The sequence below is a fragment of the Corapipo altera genome, unplaced genomic scaffold (assembly GCF_003945725.1).
Source record: "Corapipo altera isolate COAL_440 unplaced genomic scaffold, ASM394572v1 107b, whole genome shotgun sequence".
Classification (NCBI taxonomy): domain Eukaryota; kingdom Metazoa; phylum Chordata; class Aves; order Passeriformes; family Pipridae; genus Corapipo; species Corapipo altera.
Window position 1 is genome coordinate 2830338 of NW_020884951.1, and position 20236 is coordinate 2850573.

Below are 20236 nucleotides of genomic sequence, written 5' to 3' on the forward strand. Positions count from 1 at the left end.
CCCCAGCTAGATAATTTGGGATTTTTCAGTAAATCAGCTAAAAAATACCAAGACATAATTTGGACAGACTACAACAGCTTTTTTGGATAAAACAGCTTTTTTTGAGCTCTTGTCTAATGAGGGTTGAAAAAAAAACAAACTAGAAACAAATAATCCAATGGCTCTCAGTTTTATTAAATAAGGAAATTTTTATATATTTATAGATATATAAACTATAACGTCTCATATTATTAAGTAATTGTGCAAAACATTTACACAGAGCAGGGGGGAACAGGTGATAGCCTCTACTTCTTTTAGATTCTTGCAGTTCTTTTAATACATTTACAAACTTTAAATACCACAGACCAAAATCATCAATATTGTAAAATGGCTCTTCAAAGGCTAACCAGACACTGGCGTGAGAATAATTTAAGTGATGGTACACTTGTCTTTTTCCACTTGAAATATTGCAGGAAATACAGTCAATGAGGGCTCTGTCACACCAACAGGCTGTGGGTACATAAGAGGAGTATTAAAGCTGAACACTCGCCACAGAAGTAACCGTGACAGATCTAAAGATCTGACCATTAGGAATCCTGGAATACTAATGCTTCAGGTAAACTTTTGGCAAATCAAGATCAAGGAACATTTCAACTCTGGAGCAAAGCTTTGCAGAAATGATGCATGTTCCTTCTCCTTAGCATGGAGTTTTAAAAATTACAATAATCAGGTGTTCCTGTTTGTGGTTTGCTGTACATCACAGGTATGCTCACATAACACCAAGTATTTTATAACTTTATAATTTGGACAAATTCTTTGTATGTTCTGACTTTATCATTAAGAATTTCAAAATGCCAAAATGCATAATTTGAGACAAACTGGCATTAAAAGTAGGTAGGGGGGAAACTCACATAGATGTTTTGGGTTTATTTGGTTTTTTTTCAATGAGGCTCCTTCTACTTGTTCTCAGCAACCATACTCCACACCTGTTTTTAAGTTTAAAGTTAAAGCATTTTTTACAAAAGCTAAACAGACTCATGCTAGTAAATAAATTACATGCAGCAGCAACTAGTGCAGTGTACACTTATTACTACAGAGATTTAAGAATACCACATACTGGTTTAACATCCATTTTCACTCATTTTGTCATTAAGACTTACATTATATTTGGGTCAACCAAAAAAACCCAAAGAGATTTATAAAATTTTACAACAATTAAACAGTAATGTTTAATTCTACAAATGAATAAAGCCAACTACTGCGGCTCAATATGACAACAACAGACTAACAGCAGTGAAATCATCTACAATTTACTATACTACAGACATGTATTTCTTACAAAAAACATTAAATAACTTAGACTGACATCCCATAAAGCATTTGTTTTTTGATTTATGAATTTAAAGTTACACACTTTTAAGTGACAAATTATGTGAAAGTAATATAGCTAAAGATGGAAGATAAGAAAATCAGAACTCCCAGAGAATGCTCTGGCCCCAGTAAAGCACTAAAATCTACTGCTTAACTCTTGTTGACTGCAATAGTCCATGATTTTACCTTCACACTTTTTTCCCCCTCATCTAGAATTGTATTTTCATGGATTTTATTAAAATATAGTTTCTAGAACTGTTCTCTTACAGTTTTAAGAACATTTAAATACCATGCTCTCAAAAAGAGCATTTATATGAAGTCATATTTACAATATAGACAGTTATGATCAGGTGTTAATAAGATCAACTCTTCCATGTAAGAAGAAATCTAAGCTTATGCGCTAAAGATTAGTGAACGTGTCAGTGTTTTGAATTGTCTTGTAAACATATCTGAAAACAGACGTGGATGACTGAATTATCACTTAAAGTAATTGATCAGGAAGGACTACATCACATAGAAAAGTTTCATTACCTCTAAGGAGGACTAAATAAGCACAAAATTTGCAGGTTATTTCCACAAGGCTCCATTGCCCATTCTGTAACTATGCATGGTGGATGCTAAATAGCTTCCTAGAAAAAGACAATTTGCCTTTGAAGTGCCTTAGAGAAATAGTTTGCTGGGTTTGTATTAGCATAGCATTCTCATTTTAAAAAAGGAATTATTCTATCATTAAAACAAAGGTTAGTGAAAATTTAAATGACCGGACAAATCCTACAAAAGTGGGTATCTCCATAAGCCACCCAACACTTCATACAGAAATCTCTGCTTGGTTTTCCACATTAGAAAACATCAAAAACACCTACTAAACCTCTCTTAAAATAGCTTATCTTTATAAGTGGAGAAAAACGGAACAAACATTTTTCTGCATACAAATATCTAATTCCATGCAAGATGGAAAACATGAGCACACAATAAACTTCATATCATACCTAAATAATTTATAAATTAATGTTAGAATAAAGTAAGGTCTATAGCAATTACTGATACATTTTAAACACATGCAGATGAGCTAACAGCAACATTTTTACATAAAGTTTAGTGCAAGAATGTATCTGCTTAATAAATAGACTGAAGATACCTATGTAATGCTTTGAGATGTACACGCAGTATCTGTGCACATAAAACCTGGTTGTGAAAAGTTGTCCTTGTTTGTCTATAAACTACAAGTGCCCATTTTAAATAAAAAAAATTCCATAATTACTCATGGGCTACTTCCCTGTGACACATGGTGTCACAAACATTGTGGTGAAAATGTAATACTGAAGTTAATCTAGAGATTATTTTTTATACACAGTTTTTATACAATCAAGAAAAAGAGATACAATTTGTATCAACAAACAAAAGGTCATTTCTGGCTATTTGAGGCATTGCTCTCAGCTGCTTATACCATGCAAGAGAAGAGAATAAGAATTATTTGCAAATAAAAAATATGAAATGTTTTTGAAAACTGGTCAAGAGTTAAATCTGTTTTCCCCAACTATCATAAGTGTCTGAAGATTTCTTTTTTCCCCATTAACAGAATAACCAACTAATTAAAACTCCAGTTATTTTTAAACACCGAGGGTAAATACAGAGTCACCTTCAAGTCACCTCATTTCAAATACATAATGACATGGTCATTTTATACATCATCTGTACCAACACAAGAATATTTATCCTGTGTGCAATGATACAGTTATCAAATGTCAGTAAATTAACTGTAGTTGCACCCATAATTGTGGTTTGTTGTTGGTTCATTTGTGGGGTTTTTTTATATGACAGGAACATATTTTGCACATGATAAAGAGCCCACGAGATATTTTGAATCAAACCAACCACTACAGTAACACAAGTGGAGGAAATGATGTAACTTTGTTTCTCAGACAAACAGATAACTAGAAAGCAGCATGCAAGCCATTATCAAAACACCAGAAACAACCCTGACTGCAGCCTCACGTTCTGTGTGTTTCACAGTAAGAAACATTTAGGCAGTGTCACACCTTCTCATGAAGAAACAAAAGGCCATAAACCAGGCCTTCTCAACTTTCATGAAAAAAACTACAGTAGAAGTCAACAAGTCCTAGCTCGAGACATGTCGAGTTAGCCATGGTTCAAAATGTTGAAATATACAGTGGATTCAAAAAAGGGCGTCCAGTCAGTGCAGCTTAAAAAAACCAATAAACGCCTCTTTTGGAGACATTTAGCTACAAAGGTTTCCACCCTGAGCAAGATACCAGTTGCGCAAACAATTGCCACACAAAATTATCTCACCTGTTGAAACAGGAACTCTAAAAGCCTTCGCGAGGCAAATGCACACCTTTGCGTGGATCTGAAGAGCAAGAACCAGGACAGCTTTGCCACAAATCCAAACTGGAGCATCTCTTTTCAAGAAGCAGCCTTCCCCCTCCACCCTTTCTCAAGTTGATCTTGTACAGCCCTCTTGAATGCCAGGCTCACTCAAACACCTTCCTTGCTCCCAGAGAAAGGGCTGTAGGTACTGATGAACGTCCATGTTAACATCTCATTTTCACTGCTTCAGGTCGAGTAATCCAGTTTACATAAAACTGGCACTTTACTTTCAGCTTGTCTGGTCACTTGAGCCAGCAGCTGCTCACTCCACGTTTGAGAGGCAATTCTGAAGAGAGAAGCTACAGTTAAACTTTTAGTTTATTGAATGGCACTCATGCCTTTACACTGTATGTTTTGGTCCTAATTTAAAAAAGTATTTATTTGGGTTCTTTTGGATTGCATCAACATATTGGACAATGTACTAGATATTCAAACTCTTGAGAAACAGGTCTGCAATGTAAGTACCAACAACCATATTGACATTCAAAAACTGAAATCAGTTTTTCCTTTTACAAATTATTTTAATTTTTATCAAATTTACTTTTTCTTCAGTATTTAAGATGCCAGTAGGAAGTGTCCAGTGACAAAGCTGAAACCGTAAAAGTCATCTGGGTGTGTATAGAGCATACTTTTAGAGGCCGATTAGGTATTTATAAGCAAATTGAAAGTGTACACTAATACATGCAGTATAATTGCTAACATTAATTTTGTAGTAACAGCTTTGAGACACTGAATGTGACATAGTTCTTAATGAGCTATCCATGCAGCAAGGTATGCATTTCCTATAAAATACTATTAAAAATCCCTATATTTAAAATCTTAAAATTTGCAATACAATCAACTTTTATATAGTGCCTCAGCATACAATGATTGCTACTGTGTACAGGATTTTATACCACCTTAGTAGAAAATATTTACAATAGATTGGCCCTTTCATGTAAGTTTTCCTCTGGGTCCTATGTGCTGTACAGTTTCATTTATCCAAAAGAGGCTGTAGTGCTTTAACGCCCTGTTCTTAATTTAGCAACAATCACAGCTGCCAGCTGTTGTGCATCTGTCATGTGGGGATTTTTTTCCATCACAGAAAGGACAATGCTTGGAGGGAAAATATTGCAGAGGTTCTTGTATGTTTGATACTGATGTTCTGGGATGATATGAGGTTCCCGTGGCTCACCACATATCCCAATCCAGGGATTCCTCCAGAGTTGCTCCATCTTCTCAGGCATGCTTCTTACCATGACAGGTTCATAACAGGGCTGCATGAGACTGTTACTCAGTGGATAGGAGTGGTAAGTGTAGGAGTCTGATGCACACGGCAGTGGATCCCAGCTGGCGTGCTGCTCTCGGCACAGGGGTGGCCGTCTCTGCCGTGTGGGGTTACTTTCATAAAGCCGCGAGTCGGAAATACTGTCCATTCTTGTCATGACCAAGGCACGGCTTGGTTGTGCAGTAGACGGATGAACATTTTGAGGCACAGGGTATTCTCCTGGACAACTGGACCGTGCTCCAACAACTGGATGCTGGGCATGTAGGCCTAAGTGGGAAACTGACTGTTTGCGAAGGGTTTGCTTAGGCTCTTCAGTTCCATAACTCTGAACTCTATTTAAGGCTTCATGGTAACCATGGGGAAAAGGCTGAAGACGATTTTGCGATGGCAGTCTGTGGCTCTTCACATTGTCTTCTGGACTGGCATCTGCTACACCCAGATACAAGTCATTGTAAGAGGAATAAGAATCATTACTTGTATGGCTTAAGCAATTGTCAGGACAGGGGCTTGAGTTTCTAGAATACATCCCCTGGTCCGTATCAGCCCCGTAATAATCTGAGTTTCGGATACTACTTATGCTCAAGTTGGAGAAATCACTGAGTAAGGAATAATAGCCATGGTCCCCCAATGACTCATATTTGGGATACTGGTCAGTATAGCTAACTGAGGTGCCATGGCTATTGGTGACTAGTATAGGAGGATATTGCACACTGGACATATGTTCCAGTGAGGATTTCTGATGCATGAACTGTGAGGAACCTGGCACTGGACTGCTTGCAGAACGAGTGTTTAATGCACCAGCTGCATGGCTTTTTGGTGGAGGGAGCGTTGGTACACTTAGTGCAGAAACCAGAGACGGGACAGAGCTGGCCTCGGACTTCCGGGCTACTGATAACTTTTCCTCAGGCTCCACAGCTACTGACCTAATGCTTGGATCTGACTGACGTTTTGGGGCAATGCGTTTCACTTCAGAACTGATTTCTCCTTTGGAGCTGGATGGCCCTGTGCCACATTTGGCCAAGGCTCCCTCACTCATAGTTTTCACAGCAGATAATTTGGCACTTATTCGAAGCTCATCCGCTACTGACCTTTGAGGCTGGTTTGCACGTTCTGGGTGATAATATTTACATTTGTGCCCATAGGTGCACTTTTTACCTGGAAGAAAAGTGTTTTCAGGTTAAATAAATCAAAAACTCATCAATACCACCAGTTGCTATCTTTTTTCTTTATATCTTTCACCACTTCTCAATAGTAATATTTCTATATTAACCCCCTAAGGAATAATTACGTATTTGGTCTATACAGGCAATCAGAGACTCTGCTGCCTGTATCAATGTATATCACTGCATCAAAGGCAAGACATACCATGTTTCTTCCTACTGCCTCATGATTTCAATACTGACAACATACTCAGTGCTACATAAAACAAACCAGTTTTAACACAGTTTGTATAATTATTAATCTCTTTCCTTGACTACAAACCCGAATAAAATAGCAAAAGGTGTGTTATCCACACATCTTAATTCTCTGCTACATTGTTTTTATAAATGTTTATGAAGGGTAGAAAAATGGACATAGTGCTTGGATGGCAACCTGAAAAATGGTGCATTTCTTTGTTCCACTAATGACAAGATGTTAATTGCTTGCTTCATCTACCTTTAAATGCATTAAATCAATCTGACTTGGGCACTTACCGTAAGGACACGGTTGTTTCTTATGTTCAGGAATAACTGGCCTTTTTCTTAAGAAATTTTCAAGGCTTGGACCATGGCGTCCTAAAGGATCATCAGGAGGCATAAATCTAAAGAAAAAGAAAGGAAACTTCATCAGTTTTTCCCGAGGATGCAGAATTAGCAAATTCCCTTACTTTTGAAGAAAAACCCATACTTGTCATTCACAAAAGAATACATTAGCAGCCGCTCTTCTATGAACTTCTTCCATTCTGGTTTTTCATTTTGAAGATCCCGATAGTTATCATTTGATACAATGATGCCATCTGAGTCGAAAGCAAGTTTCACTATGAATCGATCATCATAGCAAACTACTCTTCTTCCCTGAACTCTTCGAGATGGAGTGAAAACAAGAATTTTTTCTTTCTCCAATTTACGTAAGATTTCTTGATCTGTAAAATAATTTTAGTTGAGCGGCTATTAAAAAGGTTTTAAAATAAAGAAATGCAGCCTTTGAAATATGAAAATTCTTGCCCTCTTTTCTGACGAAGTATTTTGCAATTATATACAGTCCCCATTATCATTAAAAAATACCTAGAAGCAGAATGCCATTTTATTTCTGAGGTTTCAAAGCACTGAGTAAATACTCAATATTTAAACTTCATAACCACTCTACAGCTACGTACCTTTATTAAGTCTTCGGAACATGTCAAGAACTCACTTGACACTGTATTACAACAGCCTTCTTGTTAGCCTAGAGCAAAATGTAAGTACTTTGTATGGGTCAAAACACATGTTGCCTCTTCAGTGTTCAAGATAACCCTACTGAGTCCCTGGCCCGTTACTACTTATTTCAGACTCACCCAGTAAATAAGACTCAGTTCTTATATGCTTAAAAATGTTTGCTAATGGGAAAATTTTGACTATTGCTTCTCAAAAGTGTTCATACGATCCAGTAATGTTCCAAACCCCACAGTATTGTTTACACAGAAATGCTTGTTTCTTCATCTATGAAACTGTAGTGTTTTCAAACAAACAGTTGAGTGCAACATCATGCAATGTCACATCCACAGTCCTGTACATGGGACCCATTAGAAAGATGACATTATTTTTTATTTTTAACCAAGGAGTCAAAGAAAATCCACGTTACCTGTAATTGGTGCATCAGGTCGAGACTGTTCTTTTCTCCATGCAGGTACAAACACAGTAATATCTTTATGTCCTTTTTCCAGAAACCAATCAACAGCTAGTTGAATTCCCCGGCAGGAAAATCCTTCTTTATTCCCATGGCTGAAGAACATGCAAATTTTAGAAACAGCAAGGACAAACGTTACATTTGGTTTTGGTTTTTGTTGTGGTGGTTTTGATTGTTTTCTTTCTTCTAAAGCTGCCATGGTCAAAGGATATAAGGAAAACAAAGTCTGTAAAGTTTTATTAGACCTGCTTACATAACTGGAAGAAGACAATTGTACAGAGCTAATCAGCCATCAGATTACAGCAACCCTGCTACTTAAAAACTATAGAAATGGTAAAATTTCACAATCCTCAAAGCAAAAACAAATATGCATGAAGTTTTTCTGGTTTTTCATTTTATTAGCTAAGCTAATGAAAAATATCACTTTCCCTGATAGAATGGGCTTACCTTAAGTAACACCATAAAACATTACCACAGAAAAGGAATTAACAGTACTAGCTGTCATGGGTGGTAAGTGCTTTTAAACATCGATATTAATAAAATCTGTTTCTCTGATAAGAAACGTTCTATGTTTTTTATTAGGACTTTTTATAGGAGAGAAATAATCATGACAAAGTTGTTGAAGTCCCATCCTCATGAAAAATTTGCTTTCTGAAACACACAAGAGTTTCTAAAACAGCACACAATTCAGATAAAGGAGTTTAATTTTTAAAAAGAGGTCTAAGAAGTTTCTGAAAGAGAAAAAAGAAATTCTTAAGAGGTCTGATAGAAACCAAGGAGAATCTTAATTAACCATCTTACTCAATCTCTATTTGTATCATCAATAATTACACTATTTTTAAGCATGAGAAGTGTATAAACCTTGCACTTCTCAGATATTCTCAGTCTGCAGAGCAGATTATGCATAATTAAGAGGTTTCCGTCATATTAAAATTGTCTTTAGCATTATTCTATGGATTGTCGTTCAAAATTTCACTTAAAAGTTGCTGCTGTTATTGTTACTATTGTAGAATGACAGAGATGTCATTCTCTGTCTCTCTTGCTATGCTCCTTTGCTTTTCCTGGGCTCAGGACCTTACATAAAGTAACCCTGAGGCAGACCAAAGTCAGACAGAATATCCTCTGTATAACTATGAATCACCAGCATAGCCTAAATCCTCACAACTTAAATACTGAATACAGAAGGTGCAAAGTGGCTAAAAGTATTTTTCTTCAAATTTTTACACATTTAGATTTTACAGAATTTAACACCCTTTTAAATGCATATGCATTTTGTTATGAGTTGGACTTGATGATGCTTATGGGTCCCTTACAACTTGAGATACTCTATAATTCTATAAATACAGCATCAGATTTGAGCTATGCAGTAGTAAGAGTACACACACTTTTCTCCAGTTGCTGCCACATTATGCTCAGGAGTAACTCAAGCAATACAGAGACTGCAAATTCAACAGGCACAGAAAAAAAAATAAAAAAGCAATGTTAAATCCAGTTTTGATGATGTTGCTTTATAGAAGCATCTTTTGGATTGATATGACCACCCCTTGGCACTGGAAAATCCTGTATATAAAATACATTTATAGGATTTGAAGAGTTTATGTATTTCAAAAGTCAGAGTACTCAATATACCTTTAAAAACTTGAATTTTTGTGATACATCGAAAAAATAATAATTCATATTACAAATTCTTCTAGAGCAGAAGGTTGATACCAAAGAAATCTATTGTATGAACGGTACCTGAAGAAATCTTCGTATCACTGATCACTAAACAGTCTTTAAATAACTCCCTCATAAAAAATTCTACTTTCTCAATAATAAACAAGTCATTGGATAGCTGAACTCTGTACTCTGCAGACATGTTCAAAACTGGCATGGGACAGGTATCTCTTGGTTGAGTGTTGACCTCACAGCCAAGTGTACATAGAATCATAAAATATCCTGATTCGGAAGGGACCCAAAAGGACCATCCAGTCCAACTCCTGGCCTTGCACAGGACACTCCAACAATCCCACCACGTGCCTGAGAGCATTGTCCAAATGCTCCTTGAGCTCTGTCAGGCTTGGGGCCGTGACCACTGCCCTGGGGAGCCTGGTCAGTGCCCAACCACCCTCTGGGTGAGGAACTTTTTCCTGATAACCAGCCTAAACCTCCCCTGACTCAGCTCCAGCTGTTTCCTTGAGTCCTGTCACTGGTCACGAGAGCAAAGAGATCGGTATCTGCCTCTCTGCTGCCCCTCAGGAGGATGCCGGAGACCCCAATGAGGTCTGACCTCAGTTTCCTCTTTTCCAGGCTGAACAGACCAAGTGCCCTCAGCTGCTCCTCACACGGCTTCTCCTCCAAACCCTTCACCATCCTCGTGGCCTCCTCTGGACACTCTCTAATAGCTTCATGTCTTTTTTATATTGTGCTGCCCAAAACTGCACACAGGACTCAAGGTGGGGCAAGCACCACAGCTGTGCTAGTGCAGGTTTAGCTCATGCATTATCCCTGTACCGACACAGTTAAATTACTTGGAATCCTGAGCAGGCTTGATCAGCTGGAGCCCACATACCATGAAGTTCACTGAATATCATCAGCATACAGAGCATGTAATTTTAAAAAGAACCAAGTTTTCCTCCCCTGTTTAGTTACCTTTTTTAATGTCCAGAAGCAATTTTCAACATTGTTCAAAGAACTTCAAAAAATTAAACCATCCACACAAAAGCACACTACAGGTAGATTTCTGGAACAAAAGACTTGAGGAGAGAACTTGGGTTTAAAAGGAGGGGAGGGTAACTGGAATACGGATTACATAATTACATAATTAGTATAATTAAAATCCTAGACTAAGGAGCCCATAAAATAGATGTATTTTCAGTGTAACAGTATACATGACTTAAAATTACTTTGCCATCAACATCGATTTTTCTTATAAACATTTTAGTGATTTATTTATTTCAAAAATTGTGACAGGCAGACCCACCTCATGGCGACATTGCTTCCATCAATGACAATTGGCCTCAAGTTATCGCTGTTATCCACAACTTCATCTTCCAGTGACAATTCAGGGCTTGCAATTTCCTTTGGGCAAGGGCCTCTTGGCACCAGAGTACTGGTGGTACTGCTGGCAGTGCTTTGTCCCTCTGACTCGCTTTTGTTGCCAAGTCTCACAAGCTCTGCTAGAACATCATTGATGAGTGCATCTGCTCCCAATTTATTCAGTACAGCCTGGATCTGATCTCCTGCATACCCAAGCTTTAAAGCAAAATCCATTTTAGCTTGGTATTCCTTGTCCAAATTTGTTTTGCATTCATCTACCTTCAAGTCTTGCGTGATACTGCTCTGTGAAAAGCTTGGGCGATCCAAACAAGGGGACCGGCAGAGTGGCCTATGTGGTTTGGTGGAAACCTCCTTTTCTCTCCACTGAGTAGTGCTACAGCTGCTTCTGAAGTATGGTTGTTCAGGCTCACTTTCTGAGCTCGTCCATTCCTCAGATTCAGCACTGCATTCCCCTGCATCTTGTTCCACATTTCTGTCTTCTCTGGAGTGCCTCTTCTCCATTTTCAGCTTCCCTACCATAGACCAGGCCGTCATCACGTTCAGCTTCCAGCCAGAGAGCTCAGTTCTCTTTCATTTCCAAAGCCACCTGGAATTCATATTCAATAGCATCATGGCCAGTTAAAAGTTTACACCAGGCTGGAGTCAATTTGCCTTGCTTACTGTGTTCTGGCATAAACAACACCAACATGAAGTTCCTTAAAAAAAGGGAGTAAAGTTAAAAATTAGGTTTCAAGCAATTCTGCAAAATACTCAACTACAATGATTTTGTTTACAAGTCAGTAGAAGTCCCTAGTCACTCACATTTCTATGTAAAACTGATCATAATAAAGCCTATAATTACATTGTCTCTGTAATCACAAATTCAACTCTCCCCCCCCCCCAGTTAAACTGGTTGCTAGACATGTAAAGGTCAGGAACAAGATGCAAAAATATCCTACAAGATGATCATCTTGTGCTGTGTTTACTGTACCTACTGTACTGAAAACTCCCAAAGCAAGGATGGATATTACTGCATTTTGTCAGAAAGTCAGGATACAAACTTTTAATTCTTGTCTTATACCAGAAGAATATTTGTTCAAGGAATTCTAGAGAGAGTTCTGACTAACTAGAAGATTCAAGTTAACCTGTGAAGGGCTTAACTAACATCATGGAGATTTTGAAAAAGTTTTTAAAAGCAATTGCACATAAAGCAGTATATATTTTACATAAAATGGTAAACTAAGACCTATATAAAAATGCAGGTAATCAGAGAAAACTGATTATCAAAGTAACTGGCTAGAGGCCTACTTTCAGAAAGCTGCAAGTTCCTCTCCTCTGCAGAACAGTAGATTGAGAATGCAAAATCCAATGTGAATAATGAAAAATAACAATAGTTTTGAAGAAACCATTTATTTTAAATCCACTTTTTAATTTTGATAAGTCTTGCTTTTTGCAGCATGGTCAGTTATCTTTGTGCTGGCAAATGCTGCAGATAATAAGCTGCGGGTGCATGAAAAGCTCTTTCCCAGGTGTAGTGGTTTGAACCTTGTTTTCCCCCCAGAGGCTAAGAAAAGTGGTAACCCCCAGGGGTGGAAACCCCTGGAAGTTTTGAAGTCCTGTCCAATGGGCGCTCCTGCAGAAATGTAAACATACCACAACCAGACCGGAAGAGATGAGTTGTAGTTTAGGAGTTAGAAGAAGTAGCCATGTTGTAGGAGCCACGAGGAAAGGGGCCCGGAGCCCCTCGGGGCCTCTGGGGCCCCCAGCCCCAGCTGGGGGCTACAGAGACTTGGAACAGTGTTAAGCTGGACTATGTGTCTGTAGCTGTAAGCTGGGAGATGCTTTTCCACTGTGAGCAGCAACCAGAGATACTGAAAGCCACAGCAGCCAGCACTGACCAGAGGAAAAAGCGGCGGCGCAGAGCCAAAAGATAAGAGAGCAGCAAAACAACCATGCAGCAAAGCAGGCAGAACTTCTGCAAACCTGAGAGAGAAAGAACAGCAGCAGAGAACAGAACTAAGTTTCTACAGAGAGAAGCTTGGGGGTAAGAACTGCAAAACTCCCCTAAACTTCGAGATCCCTCCAAAAATGGAGGGGGTGGACTCTTACTGATTAGAAGTCCTAGATGGAGTAAAGGAGCTAAGAAGCTCAGTCGTCCTGAGAGCTCAGCCAGGACGGTGTGTGGAGGACCTTGAGGCCCTCCCTTGCTGCAAGCTACTAAGAAGCTCGCAGCCTGAGACAGGGCACAGAGGCCCTGCAAGGAGCTTGAATCTCCTGGAGATACCAGACCATCACGAAGACCCCCTGCGTCTTCGTGATATGACGTGGTGAAACGGCCTTGTCTGGGGTTACGAAGCCCACGGAAGACCCCTTTGCCTGCATCAAGGGGCCGAGGGAGCTTGGATACCTCCCTCGTGAGTTCTGGCAGAAAGCCAGCCACAGCTGCATGCATGAGAGAGAGAGACAGACTGCTTCTGCTACTCTGAAGAAGCTGCTGCCCTGAGAGACTGGAAGGGATCTGGCCTTCTTTCCCTCCTGGACTTTTATTTGGAGGGGAGAGGAGATCTGATCCATTGTAAATACTATATGTCATGGTAGAGATAGTTGTGATTGTGTGTATAATGTGTTATAGTATTTATTTGTACAGTCATTGTAATATATTCCCTTTCCCCCATTCTGAGTCTGGTTGTGTTTTGTCTGGAAAAACCCAACTCACATTGGGTTGAGATGTGGGAGGGGGAATGGAGCTAGGGAATTGGATTTTGGGGCTATCTCAAACCATGACACCAGGATTTCTATAAGAATTTTTATGACTCTCAAAAGAGGCACAATTTTGGCACTGGAGCAAAGATTTGTCAAAGATGTAGTTTCTTAATAAGTTCCTCATGCACCCAAAAGCAGCAAGCAAACAAATAAATACATAAATAAATAAATGTCTAGTTCATGGTCTTAGGGAGAATTGTTGGTCACTACTGTAACTAACAATAAATTTATCTCTCTTTCATGCACCTTTCTAATCTGCTCTCATATCTCTCACATCCCTTAAGACTATGAGCAAGCATTAAAAGAAGACGATTTTTTCCTCAAAAGAGCATGAGCACTCAGCCAAGCACATGAATTATTTATATGCAGAAATTATCAAACATACCTGTATTTTCAAAAATCGGATTCCTATTTCCACAAGAGACCACAGTGGCTCTTATTTAATTACTGTGGTTGACCAAACCAGCAAATAATAGAATAAATACTCCCTTAATGTACAGCAGTGTAACTCCTTTGATGTACAGTAATGCCAAAACTAGGGACTAAATGTAAGTATTGGGAGTCTGCCCTGGTGGTAAAGTTGCATCTAGTGTAGCTACATGAAGAGCATCTCTGTCATTGTTAATTTTGTTTTTCTTTCTAAAAATAGAATTTTAAATTTTTCCACAGAACAACGTTCAGTAGATACCAAAATCAAAAGAATAATAACAGAAATGTTGACATGCAGGAATATGCCAATTTAGTGATATAGAGCAAATATAATAAACATAAACCCAAAATTTTATGTAGTAAAAGTATCTTCTGAAAAACAGTACAGACATTTTACAAAGCATTATAAGTGACAAAGGAAAAATGAAAGAATCACCAGTGTGCACATAAGTCAGAGCTTATTCATTCTGCGTTTTCATCCTTTTGGTTTTAGGTAATAAGATGGTGAAAATCGCAGCCCCTGATATACCACTCATAGAATCATAGAATGGCCTCTTTACCCTTTGGGAGGATCTCTCCTAATTCCTTTGGGATAATTTACAGGTGTTTCCCTGCTGATTCCTAAAATGTTGGTGTTTCCTGGCTCCTCTCTGACACTCAGAAGCACATCCTTTCCCCTGATTAATCTAGTTTAAAGCTCTGCCAGTAAGTCTCAGAAGGCTTGCTTTCTTGACCATTTCCCTATATTAGGTGGTGGGTTTCTGTTGCCTATGAGAGATTTCAGAGAACAACAGCTCTAGAAGAGCAATAAAATTTGATAATCAGAACCATAAAAATGTCAAAGGGTCTCTGAGACAGGACCGTATTGGCCTAAAAACAACAACAATGAATGCTAAATTGTCTCCGTGAATCAAAGATTATTAATCTGCAAACTCTTTATACAGTAATATATAATTACTGTAAGCAGGAAAAACAGTAACATTCCACAAGACTTCACTACAAGTTATGCAAACAAAAACACAAACACATGCAGAGACAGCTGCTCAAAAGCCTAATTTCCTTAGGAAATGAAGCTAATTAAGTGCTAATGACTGGTATGTAAAAAAAATCCTAAAAGGTCAAGTTTTGAGTCAATCAACACTTTTTTAATAAAGAAGAACCATATATTTTCATATTTTCATATATTCATATTATTTTCATATTTTTTCAGCCTGGAGAAAAGGAGGCTCGGGGGGGACCTTCTGGCTCTGCAACTCCCTGACAGGAGGGGGGGCTGAGGGAGCCCCCCTATTAATAGCTTAACCTGGAATGGATTTTAATTAGGTCTTGTGTATAACCTTGTACCATGCCAAAACTGAAAAAAAAAGGATATGCAAAAAAATTACTGTAAAAGAAGGTTTAAAAACAGGTTATCAGCACACTGCATCCACAGCTTACAAAATATTTCAGCTAAGGGACACTTTACAATACGTGCAATAAGACTATTTTTTTTTCAAATTATTGACACTATACTGCTTTGGCACTGGACAAACAGTATGATTCTGTTGATCCAAGTTTAAAGAGTTCCATTCTTCTTTAGAAGTTGTCATCTCTCTAAGCTTGATGTCACAAGAATGTTTTTGGCCTTTGTTAAATTTATCATGCCTGTTCTTCCACTTCTAGTAAATGCTCCTAACCCCCTTCCCAGTGGAAATCTTATAAGACTGATAAGCCATATGTTCTTAAGACTGGAAAAAGCCTTTAAAGTATGATGAAGAGAAAGGAGGTTGTTTGGGTTTTCAAATTTACTGTTACCTTCTCCACTGGTTTTATTTAACAATTTATTTTCCAGAAGTAATCCATTTAAACCAATTTTTAGAAGACTAATTTACATTATCTTATACACACATATATATTAATTTAAACTACCAGCAAAATATGTTCCTTCCCAACTGGAAATTAAATCAACTGGACTCACTCAAAGAGACTGTCATTACTTTTTTTTTTTAGTAATAAAATAATCTGGGTAACACTGTCACTATTGCTTTCACATTTAGATTTTTCAAACTTTTTTTTGGTTAATGACAACTGTATAAGTTTTGCTCTTAATTCTGACCACTCTTTTTTAGCTGGAAAATAATATATCTTCTTGTATATAAACTGATTTTACCATTTTGTTGCATTATCCCAATTCCACATACATATTTCCAGTTTTCTGTTAACATCATATAAGCAATTTATCATAAATTTCATTTGTCCTTCCCTGAAAGTAAGATCTTATTTTAACAAGGAGATATTTTGATCATAGTTAAAGCTAAATAATTCAGAATTCAAAAAAAATTTTAAAACATACACAGATATTTAATTCTAAGAACAATTCACTACTGTTGGCACACTCACTTCTGTCATGCTTACAAAGAAAGCAGCTCAATCCATGGGAGGAAACAGTTCTGTATATCTAGAACTGCTCTCTGTCAGTCCTGTGTTGTGGTTTACTATTCTTTGGTTGCTAGTGATAGACTGGTGGATCTATTATGAAAGCTCCTTCTATGGAAACACCCACTTCTGTGAGTCATCCAGGAGTTTCTTGTCTTTTTCATTCATGTCAACCTTTGGTTGAAAGCCACTAACTTGGGAAATTTTAGCTGTCTCATCTCTCTTTTGGATAGCTGTAGAAAAATATGTGGTCTGTGATGTCATATTCACCGTTTCAAATATTTTAGACGGGAATTAAAAATCTGCTAAAAGAGAAAGAAATCTCTAGTTATCTTCAAACTACTGAAAAACTAAATCACAGTGTTTTATTAAAATCACCTTTTTGTATCCATTTAGGATCTTCTGAGGAAGGCACTGGAAATGAAAAGGTCCTGTCTCTATCAACCTAGTTCTTTCTACCAAGATATATCACAAATCTCACACACACACACACACGCACACAAGACACAATTCCTAGATATTGTAATTTCTGGAAAAGTAAGGAGTCTTTCTTCTTCCTCTAACACTGAGCACACAAAGCCAATCTCTAAAAAGGCAACATTTGTCCAATAGGTTAGATAATCTGTTTTAGCATCAGCTGCCATGTTGACAGAAAAGGAGGGAGGCCATCTCCAGAGCCCACCTCTACAACTCTGCACACTTTTGTACAAAGAACTCCTAGGAGAAAAGACAGCTTGCATCTCTCCATCCTTAGCCAGTTGCTCCCTCCGTGCAGCTTAACTGTTCCATTCTACTGCACCCACAGAACTGGCATACTGTGGGATTTGTTCCCAAATGCATAAGGTTAAGATTTTTAAACAATGAAGGTCAACTCATTGTTGGGCCAGGAGCACCGAAGCAAACAGACAAAAAAAATCAAACTACAACAACAAAAATATTACAGCATAGGACCAAATTTCCCCACTGACCATTGAGAGAGGGCACTGAAGAAAGGAGTATTGTGTTGCTCCTAAGCCAGCAAACAGCAAAATGACAAACTAAGAGAAAGCAGCAGCGGCAACTAACACTACTTGAACACAGCACTCTTCCTGACACCCTCCAGATTAGAAATCAAGACTTGTAATACCATCCTTTTCTAAAACACCAGCACTATTGCAACCCCTCAAACTACTTAGTCTCACAGTTATCACTACAGAATTTACTATGTGTGTTCACGGAGTATGATCCAGACCCTTGTCCCTAAGCCAGCTCTCAACAGCGACAAAAGAAAAAAATTGATTACTAATTGTCCACAAATTGCAGTCTTTCCCCCCCATCCCCAAATTAATCTGTAATTCTATTCAGGAGCCCAGGATCACTACAATACAGATAATATCTCTTTTCAGTCAGTCAGTATTTTGATCTAACAAGCCTGTCAGTCACTGCCTTTGTCAATGCCAGCGATCCAGATGTAATCAGTACTACCACTCGGAAAATGCTCTGATGCCCTGTACTTGGAAAGCTGATGTCTCTCCTCTGTGCCACTCTATGTCAGAAACAATATCTGCTCTCAGTTTATTTTGGATTTCTAGTTAAATACCTCTACTCGCTATTGCTATCTCTCTATCTACAGTGTGACAAACATTCAGCATGTTACCCCTTCTTAGTGGACCACACGGCTCTCCTTCAAATAAGAGCGTCATCTATTATGTAGACCTATCAGGAAAATAAATGAGGTTTCTGCATGTTCAAAGCATTTGAGCTCAGTGACTTGAATTCATCACTTACCTCAATTACACAACTGTTTCATTTGCAACAGTCAAACTAAAGAAATTGCTGATTAACTCTAAGTAGGAACTTAAGTTCCTTTAAAAGAAGCTCAGTGTTGCCAGGAAATAAGGAATGAATGAGATACCGACCAGATTCTACATTGTTACCTCAAATACAAGAAGACCAAGTCAACACTAAAATTTTCTAAAATGAAAGAGATGCAGTAAAGATAATATTTAAAGTGATAGTCTGTATGTAAAATGCATAATTTGAATACATATAGTCTAAAAGAAAGTATGTGCAAAAATATAAAACTTTTTTTAATACAAGACTATTTGGTAGTTTGCATTCTGCACATCCATATGAAAACAACTCCTGGCTATTAATCTTCCTCCTGTTTCCTGCTTTAAGTGACAAATTCATATAATTTCTTTGATGCAAGTAAAAACAACCACAATTATTGCCACATCTCCAAGAATACTTCCAGTCAGCAGCAACATATTTATGCAATTAACTCACTGGCATTTAGACTTTAAAAAACCCATCATAAACAGCAACAGTATAGTTGGTTTGTTTGTTTTTCCACACTGCACTTCTCAGAAATTCAAAGGTGATCTTGCTGACTATTGACAATAACAGAGAATTTCTTTTCTTTTTGATTTACATTATCTAGGACTGGTAGTGCATTTGTACGTAGGGATCTCAATCAGTGCCTTGCCCAAAGAATATACAATCTAGAATTATGATGTCAGGTTGAAATATCAGAAAGACCACATGAAATAGTTTGGTATTGTTTCAGATCACTGTTTGTCCAGACACCTTTAGAAGGCAGTACTTTGTGGACACACTAAGGGAGTTATGGAGAGGTGTTAAAGGGGAAAGTGGAAAGAAATTATGCATTTAATATGCACATGTGCAAAAATACACATACACATCAAAATAAGCATCTTAGGAAAGGATCTCAGTTATAAGTGAGAGCCGGGACAAATGTTTTGGTGGATTAATGGAAAAAGGAGACTCAATCTGGGCGATCTTTCCTGGCCATAACATTGAGAAATCTCAGAAGTAGCCTGTCTGCATGGATCTAAGAAGACAGCCCAGTTTAAGAGGACTCCTAGACTTCAGGCCCATGTATGCAGGAGAAATGAAAGCAGTGTTTCAGCCACTTTCAGATTAAATTGGAAACTGAACAGTTAGGGGGAATTTTGAAATTCTATTCAAGTCAGGAATGTGAGCAAAAGGAGAGATCGGCAGGTGAGAAATCTGCAAAGCAAATAAAACAGTTCAAGCCCTTTGAATTGAATCCCCAATAACATGGTATAGACTAAAGACTGAAAGGTCTTTAGTGATGAGACTCTAGGACCCATTACAGAAGGAAGTCAGAGGAGTGGAGGAGGACAAAACAAAGAGACAAAGTGATAATCTCAACTCTGCATACAAAATTCTTGCTTGAAACACATTTCTCAGGGTAATATCAGACTGAATAGTACAAGTGTGAACCGTGGATTACATTTAACCTAGTGCAAGCAATTCATGCATCACGCAGAATAAAATTACGGCTTTCAGGAAAAGTCTTCGGACAGGGATATCTTAGTTGACCTCTTTTGCAGGAAACAATACGTGATCCACTGAGAATTTTCTATTATCCCATTGCCTTTATGCTCACTTTTCCCTTACATACAGAAAAAAAATTACTGGGGGAAAAAAAAGCACTAATTATCAATTAACAGAACGATCCTTGCAGACAATTTTCCACTTTTTTGTTTTCTTATTGCTTATACTGTATACTTTTTAAAAGTTAGTATAGATCCATTAAGGAATTATCACACTGTTGAAAACTATAAGTAGAGACAAAGAGAAAGAGAAGTCTTTTTAAAAATGATTCAGTGTTCAGGGACGCTACAATCAACAGATCTCCAGCATTGTACTGTGCCACAGCACAGACCAGTACTTCCTGTAAAGAACTGTAAGGCACTTCCCAAGGACATTTTT

At 37.9% G+C, this 20236-nt stretch overlaps 1 protein-coding gene across 6 annotated transcripts in view; it reads right to left on the reverse strand.

Annotated features, from left to right (window-relative positions):
* Positions 1-152: 152 nt before the first annotated feature.
* Positions 153-20236, reverse strand: part of ZC3H12B (zinc finger CCCH-type containing 12B) — a 28994-nt gene continuing 8910 nt past the window's right edge. For 4 of the 6 annotated variants that reach the window (XM_027663207.1, XM_027663202.1, XM_027663205.1 and 1 more), the window contains 5 exons: positions 10833-11604; positions 7826-7965; positions 6893-7127; positions 6700-6806; positions 153-6160 (listed from right to left, as the gene is read on the reverse strand). In XM_027663207.1, the coding sequence (XP_027519008.1) occupies positions 4740-6160; positions 6700-6806; positions 6893-7127; positions 7826-7965; positions 10833-11443 (2514 nt within the window). In that variant the 5' untranslated portion in view covers positions 11444-11604 and the 3' untranslated portion in view covers positions 153-4739. Of the gene's footprint in view, positions 6161-6699; positions 6807-6892; positions 7128-7825; positions 7966-10832; positions 11605-14640; positions 15236-20236 lie in introns of those variants that run through there. The other 2 variants (XM_027663206.1, XM_027663204.1) reach the window with 2 other exon arrangements.